General features: G+C 37.6%; 1 protein-coding gene across 1 annotated transcript in view; it reads left to right on the forward strand.

The window, feature by feature from the left end:
* Positions 1 to 41: 41 nt before the first annotated feature.
* The window catches only part of LOC120756495 (uncharacterized oxidoreductase ZK1290.5), a 46,283-nt gene continuing 21,304 nt past the window's right edge, over positions 42 to 25,020 (forward strand). Inside the window, exons 1-3 of the mRNA XM_040072956.2 lie at positions 42 to 134; positions 13,089 to 13,337; positions 19,854 to 19,955. Coding sequence (XP_039928890.1) covers positions 50 to 134; positions 13,089 to 13,337; positions 19,854 to 19,955 — 436 coding nt within the window. The 5' untranslated portion in view covers positions 42 to 49. The remainder of the gene's footprint in view (positions 135 to 13,088; positions 13,338 to 19,853; positions 19,956 to 25,020) is intronic.

The following is a 25,020-nucleotide window of genomic DNA, read 5'->3' on the forward strand; positions in this document are numbered from 1 at the left end:
TGGGGCGCGGGGGCCGCCGGGAGTTGTAGTCCCTGGCCGCAGCCGGGTTATGGCAGCGGCGGGCCGGCCAGGCCCGGGCGGTGTCCCCGCGGTGCCGGTCGCCAGCGGCCACAGCATCCCGGTGCTGGGGCTCGGTAAGTGGCGCCGGGCCCGCCCAGAGCTCGCCTCCCTGCCAGAGGCGTTGTGAGAGGGCGGGGGTCACCCCGGGGCCCGGCCTGGCCGGCTCGGCAGGTTCGGTGCTGCCCTTGGCCCGCAGCCGGAGTCGCCTCAGGACAGCCCGGAGCGGAGCCTCCTGCCGAGCTGCCCGCGCTGAGCCGGGCAGGCCCGGTGCTCCTCCGACAGCCCCCGTGTTGCCGGGTGAAGCTTCGTGCTCCTGCCAAACGTGACCAGCTAAGCCTGCCGGGGAGCGCTGTGCTCGCGGTACAGCAACACCGCTGCCCTCCCACCTGACCCCGCCGTGTGCCGTGCTTTGGTGGTTTTGAGTGTGTTTTCTTGCGAAGCTTGGGAGCAGACTTTTCTTTAGAGCAGACTCTCATAGAATTAACCTTGCTGCACCTGTTGAACTGAGATCCTGTGTAGGAATCTCAGCATCTGTGAGGCACAAGGTTATGGTAGTTGATGATGATTAATATTTGATGTAGCTGTCTCTTACACAGTCTCTATGTAGTGAGCAAAATGGCTTATTTGATCAAAAATAACCTTTTTGTTTGTTTGTTTGTTTGTTAATTATTTTAACCTCTAACACTTACTGCCAATTTACTTTCCTTGGAAATTTTTTTAAATCAAATTAAAGACAACATAATGTACTAGTATTTTTTAGAGAATGGACTTGGTTGTCTTATGTCCATTGTTTCAGTATATGCTGAACTATGCTTCAGACTGTCTACAGAACCACCTTTTTTATTGGAGGGTGTAATACATTTCTTGCGTTATGGGAAGAATAAACTGACTAGAAAGTAGACATGCAGAAAGACTCCTTTGTATTCTCCACCCAATAGCTGCTCTCTGTCCTTTTGCTGTATTGGAAAGTTCTGAGTAGTTTGTTGTTACACCTGAACTCATACCACAGTAAATGGATAGAGGCATACAAGAAAATCAAGTTTGAATTTTTCTGGCCCAGTAACTTCTGCCAGGTATGGCTTTCCAGGAGCTTCTCTTAGCTTTCAAAGAACTTCTGTTGATTTATAGTGGTGGTATTGTCATGAGCAGGATTTGGTTCTTTGATTTCACTTACTTGTCTTGCTAGAGTAACACTTTAATATGTCTTTATACAGTCTGCAGATTTTTGAGGATTGTGTAATAGATAGGAACCAGTCAGGCCATTTTAAGAGACCCTTGAAATAAGCTGCAGAATGCTGAGAACTTAAGGGAGAAAAAAGAATGTGAAGTCTTGCCCCAGTTGCATTTGTGTTCAAGCTATAAATACCACAATATGCAGCCCAACACAATGAGATCTTTATGGTAGCTGTTCTCACTTCTCTTTTTCACATTAATGGCTTTTTTTCTTGCAGTCTTACCACATTAACTAATATTTGCAGTGCAGAAAATTTACTTGGATATGATGTAGAGGCAAACTTTCTTAAATGAGAATGCATTTTCTGCAGGATTTAAGATTTGTTTGTAATTTCTTATCCCCCTAAACATGCAGACATAAATGTTATCTGATCCCTCAAAGACAACTTTAATAGATACGGATATTGCCTCTGTTGCTGGATAATCTTTCTAAAAGCTTCAGAGAGATAAATACGCTAAATATGCATAAAGATGGTTTCAACTATCCAGTTCTGTCACCTGCAAGGCAGCTCAGATAGTTGTGCAAGTTATTTCAAAGTGATGAAACCCCTTTTGTAGCATCTGAGAGCTGAATTAGAAGACAGGTAATGTATTTCTTGGCCAGAACGTGTTACTCAAGAGAGTGCAACAACACCCTGGAATAGCATTCTGGCAAAAATCTCTCTTCTTCCTTTTCAAGCTTCAGTTATCAAAAGGTATTTGTGATGGTGGGGTTTTTTTTTTTGTTTGTTTGTTTGTTTGTTTTTTTAATGGGTTTCCATGCCACAGGTTGTCATTTGTATAGAAGTTCAGTAAGTTGATTAAGGTTTGTTGGGAAAGGGAAGATGGGGAGAAGGAGGTTTAGTCTTTCCTTAGATTACCATTCTCTTTCTGGGGCTCTGTGCTCTTGCAGAAACTGTTCTTAGTGAGAAGGATACGTTTCCATTAAAATCTCCAGTGATAAAGACAAATTTTTACACCAGAGAAGGCCATGGAGTATGCAAAATTTGTGTTCAGTCTGAAGGGTTACTTGGAATAACATACCAAATTGTGTACACCCAAAATTTCATATCTACTTAGATGCATATTCTTAGAGTCTTGTGTCTGGCAAAAAGACCAGTCTACTTAGCAATGGTAAAACAAGCTGACTTTCCTGAGACACTAAGCAATTATTATAAGGCAGCTCACTTTTATATTAGAAATACGTTGTATGTCTAAAGTTTTAACAGATAAAACAATCTGCACCTTGTTTATTGTACAATTATGAAAACTGCTGGTAACTTTGTTTCCTATGGTTTGATGCTAACTGTTGTGTTAGCCAATGTTATTCATGTGCAGAGGGTCAGGAGTGTTTACGGTCAATTTTCATTACAAAGGCTGCTTTCTACTGTAGTAGGCTTAAGTCTAAAATGAATTGGCATTTTGGCTCTAATACTTGTCTCAAGTGTAAATCTATGCCCCAAAGAGTACATTACCTCACAGTGGCTGTAGATTGCATTAGAAAAAGGGTACATTCACTATCTTGCTAATAAGATTAGTGTTTTAGAAGTGCATGGCAAATAACTGAAATAAAACGAGACACTGTTTAGAAGTTACAGATGTAGTTACACTTTGCCGTAGGAGCTACATGTGTCTGAGAATCTGTCCGTGAGACTTTGTACTGTAATAGAAAATTATATTCTTACAGTTTCTTAACTGCAGAATACTTGGTGCTTACTTAAAGCAGCATCCTCAAAAATTTATCACTTCTCAAAATGGCATACGCAGTATCATCCTTGTCAGGTTTTGGAAGAAAAATGCATAATTTGAACAGTTCATGCTAAGTAGGATGTTCTGTTAAGTAGGAAGCTCTCACATAGACAGTTGTAACTTCCTTTTTTTTTTTAAGTCTGAGGGAAAATGCCGCTCTCTATTGCATTTGATTATAGTAGCACAAGTAGCATCCTGTAACTGAAATATTAGGACCTTTGTCAAGGTCATGTGCTGAATGGTTGATGTCTCTTCAGGATTGTTTTGGTACTTACTACTGAAACTCTCTTCATTCCCTTTATATGGTAGTTACATTCCCATTAGGACAGGGGATTGTGTGTGTGTGTTTCTTTGTTAATTAATATTTGTTGTTTTGTTGGGGTTTTTTTTAGGGACAGTAATAAATAAATTCAGGTGGCTTGGTCAAGTAGCCAGTGATTTCTTAAAAAGATGTGCTGGTGATACCAAAAATGTATAGAATCTTTTTATGTAATGTTGCTGTAGTCTTTGGGGCAGCTACAATTAATAACAACTTAATGAGATAAAAAAGTCTCTAATGATACCCTCCTATTAAAGAATAAAATTAATTGCATGCTTGTTTGGGAAGGGGCATCAGGACATGCAATTACTAAACAAAATAATCAGGTCTTTATACTCACTTTGCCTTACTCAGGTCAAACACAATGAGTATTTAATCAATAGTAATAATGTTCTTTACAGAAGGTCATTCAGGAATGCCCAGTATCATTATTGTAGCTGGGAAAGCACTCAGGTACTGCTCTAAGCAGCTTCTGGTCAAACAGCCAAAGCCTGGAGGAAGGTAATACAGACACACACAAACAATTCCTCCAAACTCAAGGGAAGCCATTAAAAGATCTCAGTCCTCATTTCAGGGTGTTTCATAGATAATGGTTCCTGATACTCTGCTGTAGTCTAAGTAAATAAATCGTAAAAGTAAGTTTTGACTGATCTTTGTTTTGCTGATTGCATGAAGACATTGCATCATTTGCATTGCAACCACTCAGGACTTCTTGTATTGTTCCCAGTTTTTTTCACAACAAATAGACCTCCTGGCAAAACACACAGAATCAGATTGCTCTGCTTTCATTGCATTAGGTTATGTTGGGGTTTTTTTTCATCAAAATGCTACATAAATTTAAATCTTAATGCTAAATGGAAGTATTTTAAAATTCTGTTAAGTATTACTTATCCAGTTACCTACTTCTTAATTATTAATCCTAGAGTTGCTTATTCTCATTCTTAAACTTAGCTGTTGTCAAAAAAAGACCCAGTCCTGCTGGACTGGAATAAAATGAGACTTTTCTTTTCAATTCAATGGCAGTAGAGTCAAGTCTTCACATTTTTTCATTTTCTACTGTTACTGCCTCTTTTTTTTCTAAATTCATTAGTCCTGTTTCTTCATGGCTTTGGTTCTTAAGGAAATTTATGGAATAGTGGTCTTCGTACCAAGACCTGTGGCACTCCCTGCTATTAATCTTATCCTGTAGTAAGAATTGGCTGGTTTTTTCTTCCCTTTGTTTTATGTCTCAGCCATTTTTTTTATTCTCTTGAGGCTTGGCTTCTCACCCATGGTTACCAAGTTGCCTTAATAGCCTCTTGTGATGAACAAAATGCCACCTTTATAAATCTTTCTGTCTCAATTCATCTAGTTTTTCAGTAGATGTGACCTTGAGAAGTTGTACTTGATCTTTGATGGCCTCCAGATATTTAACTTCTCTCCTGTAGGGAATGTGGCCATATCCCAGGCAGCTGGGTGTTTGTAGACAGTGGAACAAAGCAGTGTCCTCTCCCAGCCTGACTAAACCTGGTGAGCTCCTACCTTCCATGCTTTCTTGCAGCTTCACCTCCTTCCAGCCTGCTGCTGCTTTACTCCTTAAAAGAGACCGAATGCTGGACAAGTGTTGTTTTAAGGGGTACTAATAAATGCACCTGGGACAAAATGCTGGGCCAACTTTTGCTTGCATCATCATTTACACAGTATAGAAATATTCTTTTTTTTTTTCTCAGGGAAGATGCTGCTTTGTCTCTGCTCTCTTGTACACCTACAAATCTGTGAGGTCAGCTTTTTCTATGTTTGCTGGGGATTTTACCTTATATTATGGCATATGAACTGTGATTTAATAGCAGAAAAAATGCTTTCTTTCTCATGCTGGATTCTTTTTGGTAATTGCTGTATTGCTGATGTGATGCAGATGCATTTTAGGTGTCCTTCACTAAGTCTTAGTAAGTAATAAATCAGTTTAGGTTTCTACCACGGTTTAATAATTAAAACTTCTACCAGTATAAGCAGAGGCACTTCATGTGCCTTTCCTTTGCCATTAAGACTTTTAAATAGTACAAGCCTAATTGCTCAAGAGAAGAACAAATGATTTTTAAGCAGTTTGAAATTAACATAGGAGCAAGTTCCAGTATATATAATTTTTGTATTTCAGCACGTTTCTTTAGTGTAAAATATTATACCAAACTTTAGGCGGGGCGAATAGAAAGCTAAGCTTTTATCTTTCAACCTTCTTGCAGCAGATTTTAGTCATCATACCTTTTTTCTTTGCCAGAGCTTGCTGGCATAGTTTTGGCAGCATTGAATGGTGATGTCACATGCTGCTGTAACCTGAATTGCAGTAGTTCCTCGTGCCACCAAATGGGGAGAAGAGAGGTACTAATTCCTGAACTCTCTTCAGTTCTAATGTTTATGCAAAGTACAGCACAGAGAGTGATACAAAATCCTGTTAAAGGGGAAGGAGGGAGAGAAGGGGGAAAGCCCTCTTTGTGGCTTTGCAGCGGTTTCATAACTTGAAGGTCTGTTTGTCATTCTTAGTGCCTGGATGGAGGTGCTTTGCATTCTAATGTGTAAAGTTCTACGGCTGAATGTGCAGAGTGAGAGGAGGGGCTAGAGGAGATGTTTTTGCCTCAGAAGCTTTTAGAAAATGCATTTTAAATTCTTAAGATGATGTGGGGAAAAATAAGCATTTAATCAGAAGTGTTCTTAATGGTTCCGTTTAGTTTGCACTCAGGGGAGCTGGGTTGTTGCTGTCCTTGGAGCTCATGGACGCAGTTGGCAGTGGGACACACGCGTCTGAGCCCCCACAGTGCCACGTGGTAGTGCGGAAGGAGGATCTGCCATCATCCACAAGTGCACTTTGCAAGTAAAGGGCACGGGTATGATGTCAGAAATTACCCATCAGCTTGAATTAGGATGTCATAACGGTAATTATTGTACCGACGTTTTAATTGTGTAAAGCTATGAGTCACTACAAATCACAGTTCTCTTTATAATTTTTCCTATAGTGTTGTCTTTACAGTATTTTAAGTGGCTTTGAATTACTGGTCTCATGTTCAACTGCACATCTAAAATTCACCGTCCCTCTACATAATTGGGTGTTGGCTATGTGTAATCCTAAATTATTTATATAATTTATTTTTAAGTCAAACTTTCACAGCAGGAATGATTTTGATAATGTTCTAATTAAGTACAGAATATGGGCTTAGTATTTTATTTTCTTTTGATGATTCTTTTTTGTGGAAGTTTTATAGAGGAGAAAAAGTTTGTCACGGGTTTGTCTCATTTGTAGCAATTGTGTCATTTGTAAAATATCTCCAAATGTCTAATGTTAATTAATTAATGTCATCCTTATCAGACAGAGTAGTCTAAGGACATGAAGGAAAAAGGAAGGAAAATATTTTCATTCAGTCTGTTTATTTGCTGCACGTAGTAATTATCCTTAGTAGTTATGAAGTTTAAGGCTCTATCAAGGTATGGTAAGTATTGGAAGTAATTTCAATTGAGTTAAGAAGGGAATAGAACGAAAATAATTTAAAACTGGTTCACACCGGCAATTCTTCGCGCACTATTAACTACTAAGATCTAGTCACAAAACATTATTCTGAGGAGAAAAGGTTTAGTGAACCCTAGAAATTGGATTTGATTTATGCCAGAAAATCTGCCTTTTCACTGCTTGAGATTTCAATGGAGGGAAGCCACAGTCTTTTACCCAATGGTTTCTAAGGTAACATCTTATAGCAGAGCATCTGAAACCAATTTGGTTGTTAATGAGAAATAGTTCTCACGGTGGTGGGAAAGTGTGGAGTGAAAGAAAGGCTTCAAGATCTGGCAGTCTGTCTGTAAAGGCATTTAAATAAATGTGTGCCACTGCTCTGCTTATGAAATTTCTACATGAATTACGCATTCATGATTGCCTTCCGAATGTACAGGTCTCTTTCCAGATTTTATTGATGGAGTCTGCATGATTAAAAAATTTGACTACTACAGATTAATAATTTAAATAGCTGGCACTTTTTCAGTGGAAATCTCTTTACTATCTCTGAAAAAAAAATTAAAAAATTGCACTTTTGGGGTGAGAGTTATTTCTGCTGCAGAAATCCATTAGTGAATTGGTGCCATATCAGAGCAGTAGCATCCCACTGATATTAGATGCCACTTGCAGACTTTCTGGGATTGCCATGAGACACATTCTGAGAAGTTACTTTTGCACCTACTCTCTGTCTGAGGTTTTGAGGACATAAACGGTGGGTCAGTGAACAGAAATGTGTGGTCATTTTACAGTAGATGATCTGAATATCCTTTGCAGTCAGAGCCTCTTTGGGATGGAGGGAATAGAGTGCTTCTGTCAACAATGGCTCGTTGCCATTTCTTCCTTCCTCCCAGGAAGAGAGAAAACCAGCAATTCTGGCTTCCCTTTCCCTGGATACATAATAAACACGTAATGGCTCTCTCCTACCCTCTTGCCTTGAGGCAAGGCTGTATTCCTGCATTTTGTGTCTCGGTGCCTGTGGAGACTTGCCTGAGTAGAATTGCAGAGTTTAAAATCATGCTTGCTTACTTTTTTCACTCGTGTTACTGAATTTATTAGTGTGTTCTGAGTCGCACAAGGGAGAAACAGTCCCAGAATGACACCTTTGCACTAAGCAATGGATCATATTTAGCGGACAAACAAGTAAACAAAAGAATAAGAAAGAGAAGCATTACCAAATTAAAACTTACATACGAGAAAACCCTTCATTATTCAAGTAACTTTTACAGAGGCAAGAGAACCTTGCCTTAAATGACTGGGTTTTATATAAACCTGTGTGCTGCTTTCGTTCTGACCAATTATAAACCATTGATTATATACTGGGTGTCTGCTCAGTGTCTTTCAATTATTGTTGATGATGTTCTACCAGTTTTTCCAGAAGCCCATTGTCTCCATAAGCTCCATTCCCTCAGGAGTAGCTGCCCTATTTTATATTCACATTGGATGCCAGTATTGTGCTCTAAATAAAATTTCCAAGTTATTTTGTAAAAGTAATAGTTATTAAATCTGGATCTCTTACCTTGAAATAGTCTCTAGTTGCCTCATGAAAATTGTAGAGTGGAATAATTTCATAGCGAGGTTGACTTTGGTTTCACCTGCTGCACTGGGAAGCCCTACACTCTAGACAGAGGATCTGGTGAATACTTTGTCACCAGATGCTGCATAGGATTTTCAGAGTAACTGACACTGTTAGGATAAAACTATGCCAAATAGTTTACTATGGCAGTAACAACACTCGGGTTCTAGTGCTGTGGTAATAGAAAGTTAGTGTGACATTTTCAGCTTGTCTGAGAGCAGCTGTAGGGATGGTTTTGGGGAATATAACAGAAAGAAGGGCTCCAGGAGAAAAGTTCATGGAGAAGGTCTTTCTGATCCTTTGTTGATTTACTAGAAGACAACTGTGATTTTTAATTTAAATAAAAGCATTTATTAAATCAAATTATTTAACTGCTGCAAATGGGGAACTTGTTTTTCTCCATCCCTTGCCCGAACTTTAGTGGGTTTTCCTCTCTGAGGAATTACTCAGGTTCACAAATACTTCTGAAACTGTACTCTCTTTTTTTGGCCATTTAACAATCTGAGTCAGCTTGTCAGAGAATCATATGAATACAAAATCAGAAGGAGGATATAAGACAGACAGCAAGGACAGCAAGTAAGGATTGTCTGTCCTTGAGCCTTTCCATGGAAGAGGCGTGAGGTTTTGTGAATGCATTAACAATTAACCTTGAAATAATGTGTTCTATGTTCTTTTGCGTTATGTGTAGCCATTTTACCATCACATTTGCTCATCAAGTAATTAGGAAATCAAACTATATGAACATCAACGATTTCAATATATTCATTAGATATGTTTTATTGATGTAATGTTGAAATAGTAGAAATAAAATGAATAGAATCAGGTATTTCAAACCTGCTATGATATACAATACCATATATACACAATGAGCATGTAAAAGTTGAGAAAAGAATGTTCAAGTTTTTGTTTTTGAGTGATTACTTGGAGATAAAAAAATCAGCAAGGAATGGTATTTTTACAGGTGTTTTCTTTGTCAACTCTTTAATACTGATGTCAGAAGATCATGAATCTCTGACTTCTAAATATTCTGGCTGGGGTTTCACTAGTAGAAACTTTGCTAATGTCATTCCCCTGAATTCAAGTAGCCAAAGTTACTTATGTCACTGGACATTTTTATATATTCAAATTAATAATCATTTCACAAAGAACATGACACTTTGCCGCAAAGGGAGAATGCAGGGAGAGAAAGCAGATCTGGTTCTGTTTTGAAAAACTCTGCTTTGGATCTCTCTCTGTAGTTCTACAGCTTTGTGAGGGAGAACAGAAAGTTTAATGAGGCTGAGAGCTGAGATTGTGCATAAATTTGGGAGGGGGGATAGTGGGTGGTTTGTTGCTTGTTTTACATACTTGGTGGGGTCAGGGGTGGAAATGTTGCTGATTTTCTGTTTTTGAAGGGTTGGGGGTGGTGTTGCTGATTGGCATGTCGGGGTTTTTTCCCCTGTAGCAACTGCACTGTGAACAGGAGTCTGCCTTTCTAATAATCTTTGTATCATTTTATGGGTTGTCAGAGCATTTCCTCACTCCAGTTTTGATGGCAGTGTTCTTCAGGGTACTGAGAAAGTGATGAGTAACTGTGACAAAATAACAGTGTAACCAATTAAGCCTGCTTTCCATGGATTTGTGTCCTCTGACCTATCCATATTTTCACTGCAGTATCCTTGTCCCTTACAACCACCAGTTTTTCACAAAATCCATAGGAATGTAATTGTCTTGCATGTCTTGCAATCTGTCAAATTTGGCTTAGGTCAGTCAGTGAGGTAACAGTGCTATTTTTGCAGGAAATAATATTAGCTAAAAATTAGGAAGCTTTTCCAAACTTACTTATATTTGACATAGTTTATTGAAAAGAATTCCTATTTCTTATCAGCAAATTCTAGGGGAAAATGTATTAAATATTTTTAGAAACAGGAAGGGGATGGAAAGGGTGCAGGTTCATATTAGTTTTAAATGCATGATTAGATTCTGTCTTTAAATATATATGTACAGTGGGAATTACATCTCTATGAGCAAAGGGGAATCCCAAACCTGTAAGAATGTTTTGTGTTCAAACAGCATTGTTTGAATTTCTAATAGAAAAAGAATTAGCAAGTTCAGTCACTTCACTTCTGTCTTCTTTCTGCATGTATGACTTGTAACTGCTTTAATCACGTGTAAACACAAAGTTTCTATGGTTTCTAAAGTGTAGAACTGTTATATTACTAGCATAATTAACTTAACCTATTGTTCATGATTAAGTTGGCTTGCAAAGTGGTAATATGAAATAATTGTTGATTTCTTTTTAATTACTGTGTTGTGCAGAAGGACTGTTGTAGTTCAGTTTTAGTCATAGAAATTGAGATAATTTCCTCTAGATTGATCTTGCTGTCTTTATTTCTTGTCTAACAAGTGTGCATGCCATCAGTGAACGGGGAACAATAACAAAATTATTCTGATTTTTTTCCTTCTTAAACACTCTCTCCCTTTAACTTAAAGGGTTAAATTTAAAAAAAAAAAAAAAAAAAAAAGTTGTTTGTCCTAAATGTTCTTACTGAAATCCATTATGCATGAAAAGAGTCCGAGTCCATTTGCAAGACCTCTAAATGAACTCCATTCATTCTGTGCTTAGAAATGTCCATTCAGCCAGAAACAGACACAATAGTTACAACCTCATTTATTTTGCACCAGTACCAGCATATTAAAACTGAAGGGTTTGTTGTGAAGAAGAAGAGTAATTTTTCTAGTTATATAATTCTGTAATAAAATTCCTTTAGGATTTGAGTAATGTAAAATTGCATATATATTCTTTGCTCATAATTGTAGTGTAGTAGCATTACAGTCATCTAAAATTTTTAAACATTCATGACAATTTTGAAATACCTATTTTGAAAACCAGGTTGACTTAGCTGAAGTTATTTTGATACAAAACAAGCTGTAGAAACATTTATTTCTAGTTGGCTCAGAAATTTAACCAATTATTAATCATAATTAGTGGCTATGAAGAAAATACTAAAGTTTTGTCTTTTAGAACATTAAAACTTTTTTTATGTTTGGGAAGTAAACTACTTATGATATACACGTCAAAACTGTAGGAATGTAGTATTATAGTTTCATCACTTTAAATCCATGAAGATAAGTCAAGAATTCACTGCTCCACATTTTGTTGGCCTCAAATGTAAAGTGGAAATTGTCCTTTTGTGATCAGCAGGATGTTGTGATCCTGATGTATATGGGTGGGAGATCAGACCATATTGTATCTTAGTTTAAATGACTCTGAGCATTGAGCAAGGCTCACTGGCCTTCCTTCTAAGATCAGGAATGAGCAAAAATAAGCATTTAGGAAAACCTGGTTTGCCTTCCGTGCAAGTCGGACTTTTCTCAGTTCTCCTCACTGCTGCACGTTGTTGAAAACACGTGAGAAAGTCCTGCGGCCTCCTCTGGGCGCTGTCACGCGGCTGTGGCCAGGGCCTCTGAGGAAGAGCACCTGTGCTGCTTTCTGCCGTGGCCTTTTCCTGCCGTAATGTGCAGGTAGTGCTTGGGGTAGAAAGGAGTACCGTGTTTGGAGGGAAAGAGAAGGGCAAGAGCACGTACAAATTTCACTTTAAATAATTCTTTCACCTGGAGTCCTTTATTCATTTATTTAGATTTAGCAGTGGCTGAAGCCCCGTTGCTGTGGCCGGCTCAGCACTGTGCAGGGCCGTGTCCCGAGCTGGTGACAGCTGTTTCGTGCTGCCTGTTTTTATGGCGTGAGGGCCTTTAAGTGCTAATCATCAGCTTGGAAGGAGGTGACTTTGGGAGCTGACTGGAACTGACTGAGCATTTCCTCCACCAAACTGTAGAAAATACTGTTTGTGGGAAGTGTGTGGAGTGAGGGTGAATGGGTGAGGGGCTCATGGCAGGAAAAACAACTAACAGGAAAGGTTAAGTAGAAACATCATCCTCCTTGCTCTCAACCAGTTCTTTATCTGAAGTCCTCCTGCTGGTTGCTCTTCCTGCTGAGTCTCCTCCTCCTTCCGTCCCCTTGACATGCAAAATACGGTCCAGTGAATCCCCACACAGTGACAGTAACAGGATTTTGTTACTGAAACTCCCTGCATGCCCGTTCTGTAACTCTTTTGTAGGATTCCGTTGTTTTGGTTACTGCTGAATTTGACATTATGTGAATGGCACCTGCAGTGTGGCCCAGCCTGGGATTGTACAATGCAATGATGTTTTTAAGCTACCAGGAGTTCAACAGTTGAACGGGAGTAAAGGTTTCAGGATAGGCTTTTTGCAAAGTAAATAATTTTAAAAGTTGTTCAGGTTTTTTGGGTTTTTAAAAATATTTTCATCTGTAAATGTTATGCTTCTGTATGAAAATTAAGAGACACATACTAATTTTCCATAAAGTATGTGTTTTCTCTTTGATGATTTTCAGCCTAGCTCCTTGAATCACTTCTTTATAGTTAAATGCTGTTGATATCTAATTTTGATGGAGTTGCTTCTGATCAGCTTCTCCCACTTCATGTATTTTCCAAACCTAAAGATCAGTCAGTTTCCACTTCTTTACTATTAGGAAATGAAAATTAAATAAGAAGGTTTTGTGACAATATATCAAAAACAAAAAGGGAAAATTTGAAAACAATGATAAAATATTCCCCTCATAATTCACTGCTGACAATTCACTTCTGCTTTCGTGTGTTTAGGTACTTCCCACCGGGGTGGCTATTCCCATGGCGCAGTGGTCCATGCCCTGCAGAAATGTGGCATTCGTCATATTGACACAGCCAAAAGATACGGCTGTGAGCCCCTCCTCCAAAGGGCCATCAGAGAGAGTGGTGTGAAGCGAGAGGACCTCTGGATAACTACCAAACTGTGGCTCAGTGATTATGGCTATGAAAACGCAAAAAAGGCCTGCTTGGAGTCATGTGAAAGGCTTGGTATTGAATATCTTGGTATGAATCTTTACATATAGCTCATTTACTGTGCTTTTCAGAAGGAATTCTGCAAAAAGATTTCTGCAAAAAGAAATGTACAGATGGGTCACAGAAACCAAATTCTGCCTTTATTTACATTTTTGCACGTTTTTCACTGTTCTCTAGGAAGTTCACATGCATACAGTTGAGAGCACAGAGGTTTTTTTCTTGTTGCAAATGTTTTGTAAAATGTTGGGGTTTTTTTGTTTGGTTTTTTTTTAAATTATTTGAAGAACAACTACATCAGTTTTCTATATTGTGCTGAAAACACCCAAAACCTATGAAACCAGGATTCATAAACTTTACATTAATATATTGGCAACAGGTTGACAAAGATGTCTGGTTTCTTCTGTGATCTGTTTTCTTTTTCTCAAGGAATTGGGGTCCTACCTAAAACTTACTTTGTGGGTCACTTAACTTTTTAAAATTCTGAATACTGCCTTTGACGTGGTCTGTTTGATGGAATAGTCTTTGGAGAAAATGTTAGAAGTATCTACAAGAATTTAGAAAACTAAAGCTTAGCTAACACTGCATTTGTGAATTTACCCTGATCAAAAATTCCTTGTTGTTGAAGGTGTGATATTATTACTCCCTTATTAGACAGGCAGCGTTGCAGTAATGATGCAAATGAATTCTTTGCAACAGGTCATAGAAGAGGATGTACCTGAAAATAAACATGATATTTGCTTATTTTAGCAATAAACTAACCTCAATGAGAGAGTGAATTTTGCTGAATTAATAATGTATAATATTAATGGCAGCTGTGTGCTGCCATATTCACTGCTGGTTTTTTTTGCTTGAGTACTTTACAAGGTGAACAGGGAAAAACTTGTATCTGTTAAAGACAGAGATATTTGTATGCACATCTTTGGTTGCTTTCTTTCTGGAAATGTATCCCTTAACTTCCTCCATAGGTACAGAATAATGCAAAATGAATGAAAATTCCTTTTTGTTTGTCCTGTGCAAATGCAGGTCACTGCAAAGTTTCAAGCCCTGACTTTCTTCTTTAAACTGAGAAATAACATTATTCCTCCTCTCTGTTTTCTGCTTCTTATATTTTGTGTTTGCTTTTTTTTCTTCTGCTTGCTCTGGCACTGGTGCTGAATGTTGATGAGAGGAAAACTTGACTCACATCCAAGAAGTCATTTGCAGTGATTCCTTCTAGTACTGTAAGTTGTTATTACCTCAGGTAGTAGATTGGAGTAGATGCTCACACAAGTACTGAGTTTCTGCTAAGCAGAAATGCCTGAAAGAAGAAAAAGAGTATCTGAGGGCAAGAAATGTGCGAATGCTGTCACCATTTGAGTGAATCCTTGGAGTGGCATAAACAGGACTTGTTTGTCAGATGTGTTCAGAGCTGAGACTTCTTGTGCATATATTACTAGGACCAATTTGGGAGTGTTACAGATGCCTGCACAGTTAGTCTCCGTACTAGATTTTCCCTCATTTTTTATATTTTTGTTTTGATACTTTAATACCCTCAGCTATCTTCCCTTCTTCACCTTTCCTCCACTGATGTGGAGATGTCTCAGAAATTTATAAAGCTATTACTGAGCCACTTAGTCTGCCAGTGACCTAAATGGGTGGTGGTCAGAATAAATCAGAATTCCCTGATTTCATTCTATGGCATTAACCAAGTATGTGGGGGTTCACATCTTCTGTAAAGATACAGAAAACTGTATCTTTGTATGTTTGTAAAGAAAACTGAAACCTAAATGATGTATTTGTGATGTTAGATCTTTATGTTGGAGGGAAAGTTAGTAATTCAGAAGAGTGCAAAAAGAAAAAGCTACCAGGAGCCCTGGCAGCTAAATCTGCAGCTAAGGTCTTTGTTCATGTTAATTTTCTTGAGGGTCCTTATGAGTTACCCAGTCCATCCATAAAGACTGAATAAGAAACCTGAGAAATAATCTAACAGGAATTAATAAATCTGTGCATTATCAGTATATGGGACACAAGCCATTGAAAGCAGTCACAGCTTTTTAAGAGAAGTGTTCCATGTGAAATACTTGTTATGAAGCTTTTTCAGTGAATACTTTTCAGACCAATGGTACTAGGAGAGCAGTGTTGCAGGATTTGTATTTGAGCTGGTAGATTATATATCCATGACATGATGGAAATTTGTATTATTTGTGGGCAGTGGTTGTAACAGATACTCTGCTCCTTGCATTTTCTAAATGTGATCCTCAACTAGCAGTTCCACTAAACCAATATGGAATGGCAGCAGATTTTACAGGTTTGGCAGTAGCAAAATACATTCCTTGGGATTTAGATCCAACCTCTAAAGTAACTTCTTGAATGCTGATTTGTGGGTTACCGAATTCATAAACAATTTTATTTTCCTTTTGGCTGTTTTGAGTTTGTCCCATTCAGGCAAATCTGTCCTATGACAAATCCCCAACTGGAGCTGGACAAATGCACTATCAGCATCTTCACTGTAATAGATCAACCACATGAAATGAGTGTATTATCATAATTCAGATTCTGTATTGCTTCAAAACACTTTGTAGATTGTTTCACATTGATCCTTGTTCAATAGGAGGAAACACAAAACAAAACAAAAAGGATGGAGTGAGAAAGAAAAATACATCATATCAATATTAAGTACAGTGACTGTTGAGAAAAGCAAGGAAATATGATTCCCAGCATTAAGACAGCTGGGAAACATTGCAGAATATACTTTTGCTTTTAGGCTTAATAGAAGGCAGGGCTTGTTTTTCATAGGTTTGTTTCAATTAAATTTGGCTTTTTAAAAAATACTTTATTAGAGGTTTGCATAGATTTGCAAATTTTTATTTCCACAGCAACATCACGTTGGCTTTTAAATGTGTAAAATGGCCCTGTACTTTCCAGTTAAGAGGAAGTGTTGATTGTAGGTGCTGCAACCACTAAGAAGCAATAGGCCATTCTATTTTAAATGTCTGTGTGAAAGCAATTCAAGTGTTAGTTTTAGTTTTCCTGCACCGCTGTACATTGACATTTAATGACCTTCAGGCCTCCGCTCACTGCTGCACCATAACAGCCCAACTGTCTGCAAAGGTTGTTTTAAAAAGCTGTTAAATACAAAAGCGGATTGTGAATGTTTGGAGGATTTTTCCTTCTTTCTCGAGTGCATCTTGATACTGTGAATCAAGGTGGATTTTTTTATTTAAGATTAGTTTAAAAAAATACATTGTTGGAAGGCATCTCAGGATATCGATTAATCTTTCCCATGCTATAAGGCACAACCTCGTTCTCAACAAAAATATAGTCTATTCTTAAAAACCTCCAGTGATAAAGTTACATATTTCTTCATTACTAGAACTTTAAGCTATTTCAGTCAGTGATTTAAAGCTAATTTCTAGCCTCTAAAAGGAATTCAAGTTTGTCTTCTCATAGTACCCCAGGAGGGAAAATATTTTAAGCAAAAGAAAATGTGTGTGTGGGTGCAGGGTGTGAATGTGTGTACAAATAAAGATGAAATCACAGACCTTTGTTTGTGAGGTGCTTGTTGTTTTTATTGGCCTGCAGGTATGATGGAAAGTTTTCTAACAGCTGTTGTAGGAGTGGGGTCCTGGCTGTGCCGGGATGCTTTACTCAGGACTGGCAGAAGGACTGCTCTACTCTTTGTATGTGAGATAAAGCACCTTTGCCCCACATCTTTCATGAACACTTCTTGCAGTCAGGAAGATTGTACTTGGTGATTCAGTAGATGCTTTCTAGCCCTAAAGGCAAATATTTTGAATTGTGAAGTAATTTTTATTTCAAGGAAAAAGCCTAAATTGAAATAAACATAATGGGATGATATGGGCATGGTGTACCTGGTAACAAAACCTTTCTACAATAAAGGACCAACAGCTGATCTTGTTTGCATGAGAGGCCTCAGACATCAATACAGAAAAAGGGGACGTGTTGCATTTTTTTTGAATGTGCAAGGCCAGAGATCTTTCAGTTATCAAATCTCTTAAAAGACTTTCTTTGGAGAATGTTTCAGTTTCCTGAATTGAGTACAATGCATCTGTGTCTGTGGAAATCCATGCTGTAACTATTTCTGGGCCCATTTGCAAACTGTGGTGTCTAACTGAATAGTCAGGCTTTTGGAGAAGTAACTGGTGGTAAAATTCTGCTGAAGTTTGATTGTTTTTGCTAAATGACATTTTTTTGCATAGTTAAGCAGTTCTTATTAGTCTGGTTTAGAGAGCACAGCATGCAGCAATTAAAAATATATAATTCTTCCATTTTTCTGGGAGGTAGTAACTTGCCAGTAACTTACACCTACTTATATATGACACTTGCTTTAGACAAACAGAAAAGTTTAAATACAAACACGCCAGTCTCTATGCTGTAAGTAGCCCCAGTAGCATGTATAATTTTGGATCAAAATGAACACTTGATATTAGAAATTCCTAATGCTAATCCTTTGAGTTTATGTCTACTATAAATCAGTGGAAATTTTATTGGGAACAGAATGTGAGTAGTCCTGAGTTTTGAACATAACTCCACCAAATGCTTTAATCAATATCCCAATACTAGTTTTCAGTTAAATGGTTTTTTATTTGGTTTTTTATTCCAATACCATGTATTGGTATTTACTTTTAATAAACAACTTCATTTCACAGAGAAATTACTAAAGAAGTAATAATTGATTGGTGATCAATAAGGCTTCATGTGGAATTGGAAGTGGATTATATGGGTAAAAGAGGAAAGAGCAAGAAACTTTCTCCTTATATGTGATGCAAAATCAGATGCTGCAGATGATTATGAGTGATTATTGGCTTGTCTGAGCTATCGTATTTAAAAGTCTAAGAGTTTAAAATTTTATTTAAATGGGTCATTGATATCAGGTAGTGCAAATGTAACTTGTGAATTTTGTGACACGTTCAAAATAATGTTTTCCATGCTACATCTCTTACGTATTTTACTGTACAGAATTCTGTCCTGTTCTAATTAGATTCTTAAGGTAAGTAAAACACTTGTTGAAATGATGTACCAAAATTGGAGCTGGTGTATTATAATAAATTTCATGTTACATTTTCATCCTAAATCAAGATTTAATTTGTATTTTTAGAGGGGGAAAGCTAATATACCAGCCCACAGATGCAGTAAGCACTGGTGTAGTCCTTAAATTGTAAATAAAAGGAATTTTTTTCCTCCCCCCCGCCATTTTTTTATGATTCCCAAAGCAGATCCTCTGTATTTTCACAAAGAAGTGCTGTAAATGAATGGTGTGATGTATTCAAAGAAGAAAACACTCTTCTCATTGCAAACAAATTAGGTTTCTTTATTTCTTTACTCTATTTGAACTGCCAGAAAAGAAATATTATTAAACACACACACACACACACACACACACAAAAGTACACATCTCAGTCATCTATTTATTTTCTTTTCCTGTTTTTCATCATACTAATATATGCAGCAAAGGCCCAAACCTGTTTGACTGGGATTCCTGCAGTTACCTGTTTAATCTGCAGTTAGAATTTGAATAGAAACATAATTGTTTTCCAAGTATCTCTGAATTTCTCCTTCAGAACAGTCTAGCAGTGTCTGCAAACTTGTAAAGGAGTTCTAGATCTCTCATTTTTTAAAATTTAAATCTGATTTGGAACTCCATGTACATGGAGTCCAGTCCATGTACATTTCTCAGTTTTTGTTGGAAGTGCTTCCTTGTTCAATGGCAGGACAGTCTTCTCTTGCAGAAGGACAGCACACCAAGAGCCTCCTCACGAGGGGCAGTGGAGGGGCAGCACTGGTCCCTAATCTCTGGTAACCAGTGACCCAAGGATAGCATGGAGCAGTGTCAGAGAAGGTTCAGGTTGGATGTTAGGAAAAGGTTCAGTGATTCTATGATAATTTCATCAGCAGTAAATCTTAATTGTGTTTGAAATCCTGCTAACATTCAAAAAAAACCGTAATAAAACATAATATTATTCCCTTAAAATATTATTTTTTAAAAAAGTCTTTAAAAAAAATCACAAATGTTGACATGAAACTGAGACAAAAAAATCTGCATAAAGGATGTGCTCTAGCTTTCAACAGAAATTCATTAAGCAGAAGTATTCTTTAGGAAGGAAAAAGACAGACCCGCTGCTGAGGCTGTATATCTGCAGAACTGTCAAACATATTTATCTTCCATGGAACAGAAGAGTTGCAGCACTTAATATATAGTAGCCCACTCATAATTCCAGTGACGAAAATCCTTTTGATTTAAATAGGGCTTGTTATGTGTGGAAAGTTTATTAAGTGCATATGTGACCATGAAATTCTGATTACAGTGACCTAAACATGTGGAACATGTGCAAGTTCTGCTACCCTTAGCTGTTAATGTGATGTTAAGGAATTCATTTATTACAACTAACTGGATACATCCAGTAAATGATCACTGGGTAGTAATTGGAACTATTCTGATGATAATGTGTTAGGAGACACTGTGGAGGGAAGATGCTGTCTCATGTGGTTTGATATATTTATTTTTTGGACACTTTAATAAGCAGTCTGGTTCTGTTTCTTTTTTAGATCTTTATTTGATTCACTGGCCTGATGCACAAGTTCGAGGTAAAAGCAATCGAGAAGTCCGAGCTGAAACCTGGAGAGCGATGGAAGAGCTCTATGAGAAAGGTGATAAAATAACAAAGCCTCTCTTAGAAGAAGGAATTACAGTGTGCTTTGGGATTGGGAAACTCATAGTGAGAGATGTTCAAAAACTTAACTTCAACTGGATGCTAATATTTCAGTGGAATTAAGTTTCGAAAATCCCTTTGAAATTGCAGCATTAGCAATTTGGTCCTGCTTGCAAACAATATGTTGTTGGATCTTCTCCATGAGATGAATAACGGTGTGCATACTTTCTTGAGGAAATCTACTGATCCATTGAAATCTCTATGCCACCACAGAACACCGCTGAACACTACAGAACATCTTTGTAGTAACTTCCTCTTAAGTACAAATCATGCCAAATTTTGTCTCCTTTAGGTTTTTTTTTAATAATTGTATGATGCCATTTTCCAATTCATCATATGTTGTGGTATTTTTTAACTGCATTTGTGTCTTAGAAGTTACCAAAATAAAATGGCTAGATGAGGAACAAATACTCAACTGCAGATTCTTTGGTACTAACTTTCGGGAAGAATCTTCAAAGAACAGGGCTACTCTATCAAGTTTGGATAACTCACTTTGATTTTCAGTGCACAGCAAACTTCAGTTTATGTTCATAGCTGTAGGAAGAGCAGACTGTAGATTTAAGAGGAGGATTTTGCTCCTGAAGTATGCAGAATTATTAGAATTTATATGAGAGAAGATCCTGTCATGCCATTCTTGGGCCATGTGGATCACCCTGTTTACAGCTTCAGAGAAGTTCCACGAGTGGGGAGAAGACTTCTTGCACAGAGTAATCTATCCACTGACCCAGAGCTACTGCAACAGTGATTGTGGCAGGGCAGCTGTACAAAGGCAGTTACAGGCTGTGTCACTACCAGCTCTACCAGAGCCTCTTACACGTCAATCCTTTGTTTACTTTTGCTGTGCCTCTGCAAACACAGAAGTAAATTATCTTTGATAAATCTTTTATTGAGCATAAGGGAAGTTGCCAAAAGGGTTTTTTTGCCATGTAAGACATTACAAAATTCAGTTCTCAAAGAAGTGCTTCACTGACCTAGTATTTCAAAGCATGAATAACACTTGCATCCAAAGGTGGATTATTCCACAATGTATTTCCGCTGTGAAGGTTTTTTTTCTGAGGAGTATTTAAGTTACTGCATGCTATTTGTGCCTAGATATGCCATCCTAATTTGCTGCAAACAGGTTGTATTTTCCATGTTCTATAATTATTCCTATCCTATGGGATTTATTCTGCTTTTGTGTGTGTCTTTGTGACCTTTTCTGTCTCATGGGATCTTTCTTTCTCTGTATCTTCCTAATGGAAAAGACTGAGCAATTCAGTGGTCTTTTAATAAATCACTGGAAATACTACTGCTGTTCTCACAAACAGAGGGGAATATTGCTTTTCATCTTTGTCCCTATGCATGATACCCCTTTAAAGATATCTCATGCTAGATTTATTTTTCCTGTGGTTGCATTTCATCAATGTTTTTTTCAATTTCCATTTGCTGCTCTTAGTCTTTTTCTGAATTTAAGCATTCTGTAGACTCATGATTCATTTAGCTGAGGATAAATTTTCCAGCTCTGGTTGTCGAAATTACCTCAGATCACTTACAGGGGAAGGAAAATTTAATGGTCTGGTTGAGTCAAGTGCCTTAGAGCCTTAACTTCCCTACTTTTGCTTTAGTGAATATGGATTCTGGATGTCCTGACCATAACTGTGTGTTCCTGAAATGACATGCAGATGTTAACCACTCTGGAGTTGGAAATGCAATGATTCCTGAGCAAAATGTTAAATAATTCGTTTGCATGGTTAACCACTAGATTTTCCACTGAAGATTCAACACTTGCTGCAAATCGTTGTGACTTGCTGTGTGTTATGTGAGCAACATGGTAGCCTTGATTTGAATTGAATGTAGGATTTGGTTAAAATCCTTACTTGAGGAAATTAATAAAATCTTCATTGATTAGGGGAAGAAATTACAAGTTCTATGAACAAGGGAGTTCTTGGTCAACTGTGAACTTGACATTAGTTCAGGTAGTCATTGGTTTGTTTTCTGGAATTCTGTTACCTATTTTTTCTTTTTTTCTTTTTTTGGAAATGTTTATTCTGAAAGAAAAATTATGAACTAAATGCTTCACATTCAAAGATTGACATTTTAAACAAATAATTTGCTTCTGCAGTCAATTCAAAAAGGTAATATTGAAATTATTCAATTTGGCAGTGGGTTTAGTAGCTAGCTGTGTCCATCCTGAAGAGCATCTGAAGGTGCAGAAACAATAACCATTGTCCTCTGTCGAAAGCAAATGGATGTTGTAAAACTGTCTGCAAGAGTTGAGCAAGATGGTTAAAAGATGTCAGTATTGACCTAAGACTTTGATCTGGCTGAAGTTACCAAGAATTTCTTTATTCACTTCTCTGGATTTACAGATAGTTTGAATTTAGTAGGTATTTGTAAATCTCATTCTTCAATATAAGTAGGTAAATAGGTATAGTAGGTAAATAGTAGGTATTTGTAAATCTCTTTCTTCAATATAAGGCCAGGTTAGTATTTATTCTGCAAAATTCCACCTACCTGGGGCAGGAAACATTATTTTAAAGTAATATAAATAAATAATTATCTATTATTATTAGCAATTACACTAGGAGAGTAAATAAACTGATAATACTCAAGACTGTAAAAGTCTTTAATAGGTTTTTTTTTAAAAAGATTGTATTGAATTTTAGATTGACTGCTTTGGTCAAAAGTTGATCCAAGCAAAATACCAACTCCGTCTATATTCACAGCTCTGAGAGATTTTTTTTAAGTTATGTCTATGAAGATTGATACAGGTTCATCTGAGAGCCCACACAGAGCTGCCAGCCACAGGGCTGCCATAGCACAACTCGCCAGGCTCTGGCCTCTAGTGTCTTCCCACCCAGCTACCTGAGGAGAGACAGAGCTTCTGGGGCTCTGCCCAGTCCAGGTCAGCGTGCACTAATTTATAACATCATGTCCCTAAATAATATAAACTTGGTAGAACAAATTTTAAAAAATCTGAATATTTGTCAGGCTTATTAAAATAAATCTTTTAGGAAGCAGAAAACCTGCATAAAGAATTAAACAAAACACACACTATACCGCATCTGATTTTCATACACTCTGGAGTACCTCTGGCTGGAGAGGATTTATTGTTGCAGGCTTATTACTGTTTGAAGGCAGCAGGTGCCAATGAACTTGGTGTGGAATTGGTCAATGTTCTTTCATTGAGATGTGTGGGCATGCTTAAGTTTACTGTTTCTTGATCCATAGCTGCTTAGGAAGGCTTCTTTTATGTACTGCTAAAGCAGGTTTGGAATTGAGCTGTAACATCAGAATACTATCATAAAGAGAAAGTAGTATTTTCAAGTGGTGAGAGAGATCCTTTGCTATCACTGAAAAATCCCCTCTCTGGCTTACCACTGTTTTTGTATTTCATCAAAAGGGATTTGAGGTTAGCATTTTGTGAAAGACTCTTTTGTCCTGGTATGATGTGAACTGGAATTATGAACGATTTAGAATGAGAATCTGAGTGGTGTTTGTTGGGGATCTGGTTACCCTCTCCAGTTGATTGCTCACCATACTGAAGTTTTGGGCTGCACTGCTTGGATCCAACGTGCTTTGGAAACTAAACAGAATGTGGTTACTGCCCCAAGGCTGCAGTCTCAGGAACACTTGAAAGAAGGTTTCATGTTTTAGCACTCTCCCCTGTGCTTGTATCCATTGTTCAACTGCCTAAGGCAACTGAGCTGCTATCTCAAGATCGCACCTCAGCTTAAAAAACAATTTCCCAGAATCCTCAGGGGTACCATAACAGATATGAGAGCATGCCCAAAAACACTCCTAGGGATTCTAAAGCCAGTGTTGTCTTTTACTGTAACAGTGTGACATACTAGATTAATTATCTGTGTTAAAATAACACACCCTGGAAGTTTTACCTTCTTCAGGTGTTTTAATGCCCCTGAATTGCATCTGGAACATGGTCCTGTGTCTTTCTGGTTTGCCCTTGAGCTAGAGAGTCTTGGCTAAACATACCTATCTTTTCTCCTGGCTAAATCCTTCAGTAGTTTCTTAGAGTCCATTAAATGTTCTTCTAGCATCTTTCCCTCTTTAACCTGAAATTTATATATTTATACCATCTTCTCTTTGCTCCAAAGGAAAGATTATACTTTCAGTTTGTTTTTGTAGTATTTCTATTGTATAGACAGAGCCAACTCATCCAGTTTTCTGGTTTCCATTAATATCTTCCCAGGGAAAAGTGTGATAGAGTTCTCGTCAGCAAAGGTAGATAGACATTTATGGTGGTATCCAAACCTATAGCAATTGTATCATTCCATACCACGAACCAAACATTTTATATGCATTTCCCCAAATCATACAGAAAGTATTAGAATGCTTATTTCTCACAGTGATGAATTACAACACTGCTTTATTCATGAGACCTTCATGTGCTGATTAAGAAAGAATTCAGTGCAGAGATTTCTGTTTTTTCTTAGAGTCTGTTGTCTTCCATATGTCTTCAGACCCTGAGATTTGCATGCATTTAGGCCTGACCTTGCTTCCAGAGGGAATTGTGCCAACTCCTACAGTAGCTTGGTAGCTTGGGGATCAGAATTCTGCACCTGGTCTTGGGATTCAGCCCCAGTGATCAGAATTTTTTTTAATGAACGGCCTCCTGAGGTCAGCTTCTGATCAGCTTCTACTGATCTGCTATTGCAACTTCTTAATGTTGAGAGTTAAGAACAAGTGAATGGCAAAGGAGAATTATTTTCTTTACTGGTTTTAGAATTTTAGCAGGTACCCTGAAAGTATAAAATAAAGGATTTGGAATGGAATTCAATGTTTACCTGCACTAAAAACTGCCATTAAGAAATCCTGTGTGACTTCTGATAGCCCAAACTGATAGCTCTCTATTTGTAGCAGAAAAGAACTTGTTCCTAAACTGACCTCTACTAGCTCAAGAAAACATCGTTTTAATAATCAGTTTATTTAAATGCTGTTAAATTCTTTTTTTATTGTTGTTATCTTCTCTGACTTGTTAATGTGCTCCAGTTTGATTGGAGCTG

This window comes from Hirundo rustica, chromosome 9, assembly GCF_015227805.2.
Source record: "Hirundo rustica isolate bHirRus1 chromosome 9, bHirRus1.pri.v3, whole genome shotgun sequence".
NCBI classification, from domain to species: Eukaryota; Metazoa; Chordata; class Aves; order Passeriformes; family Hirundinidae; genus Hirundo; species Hirundo rustica.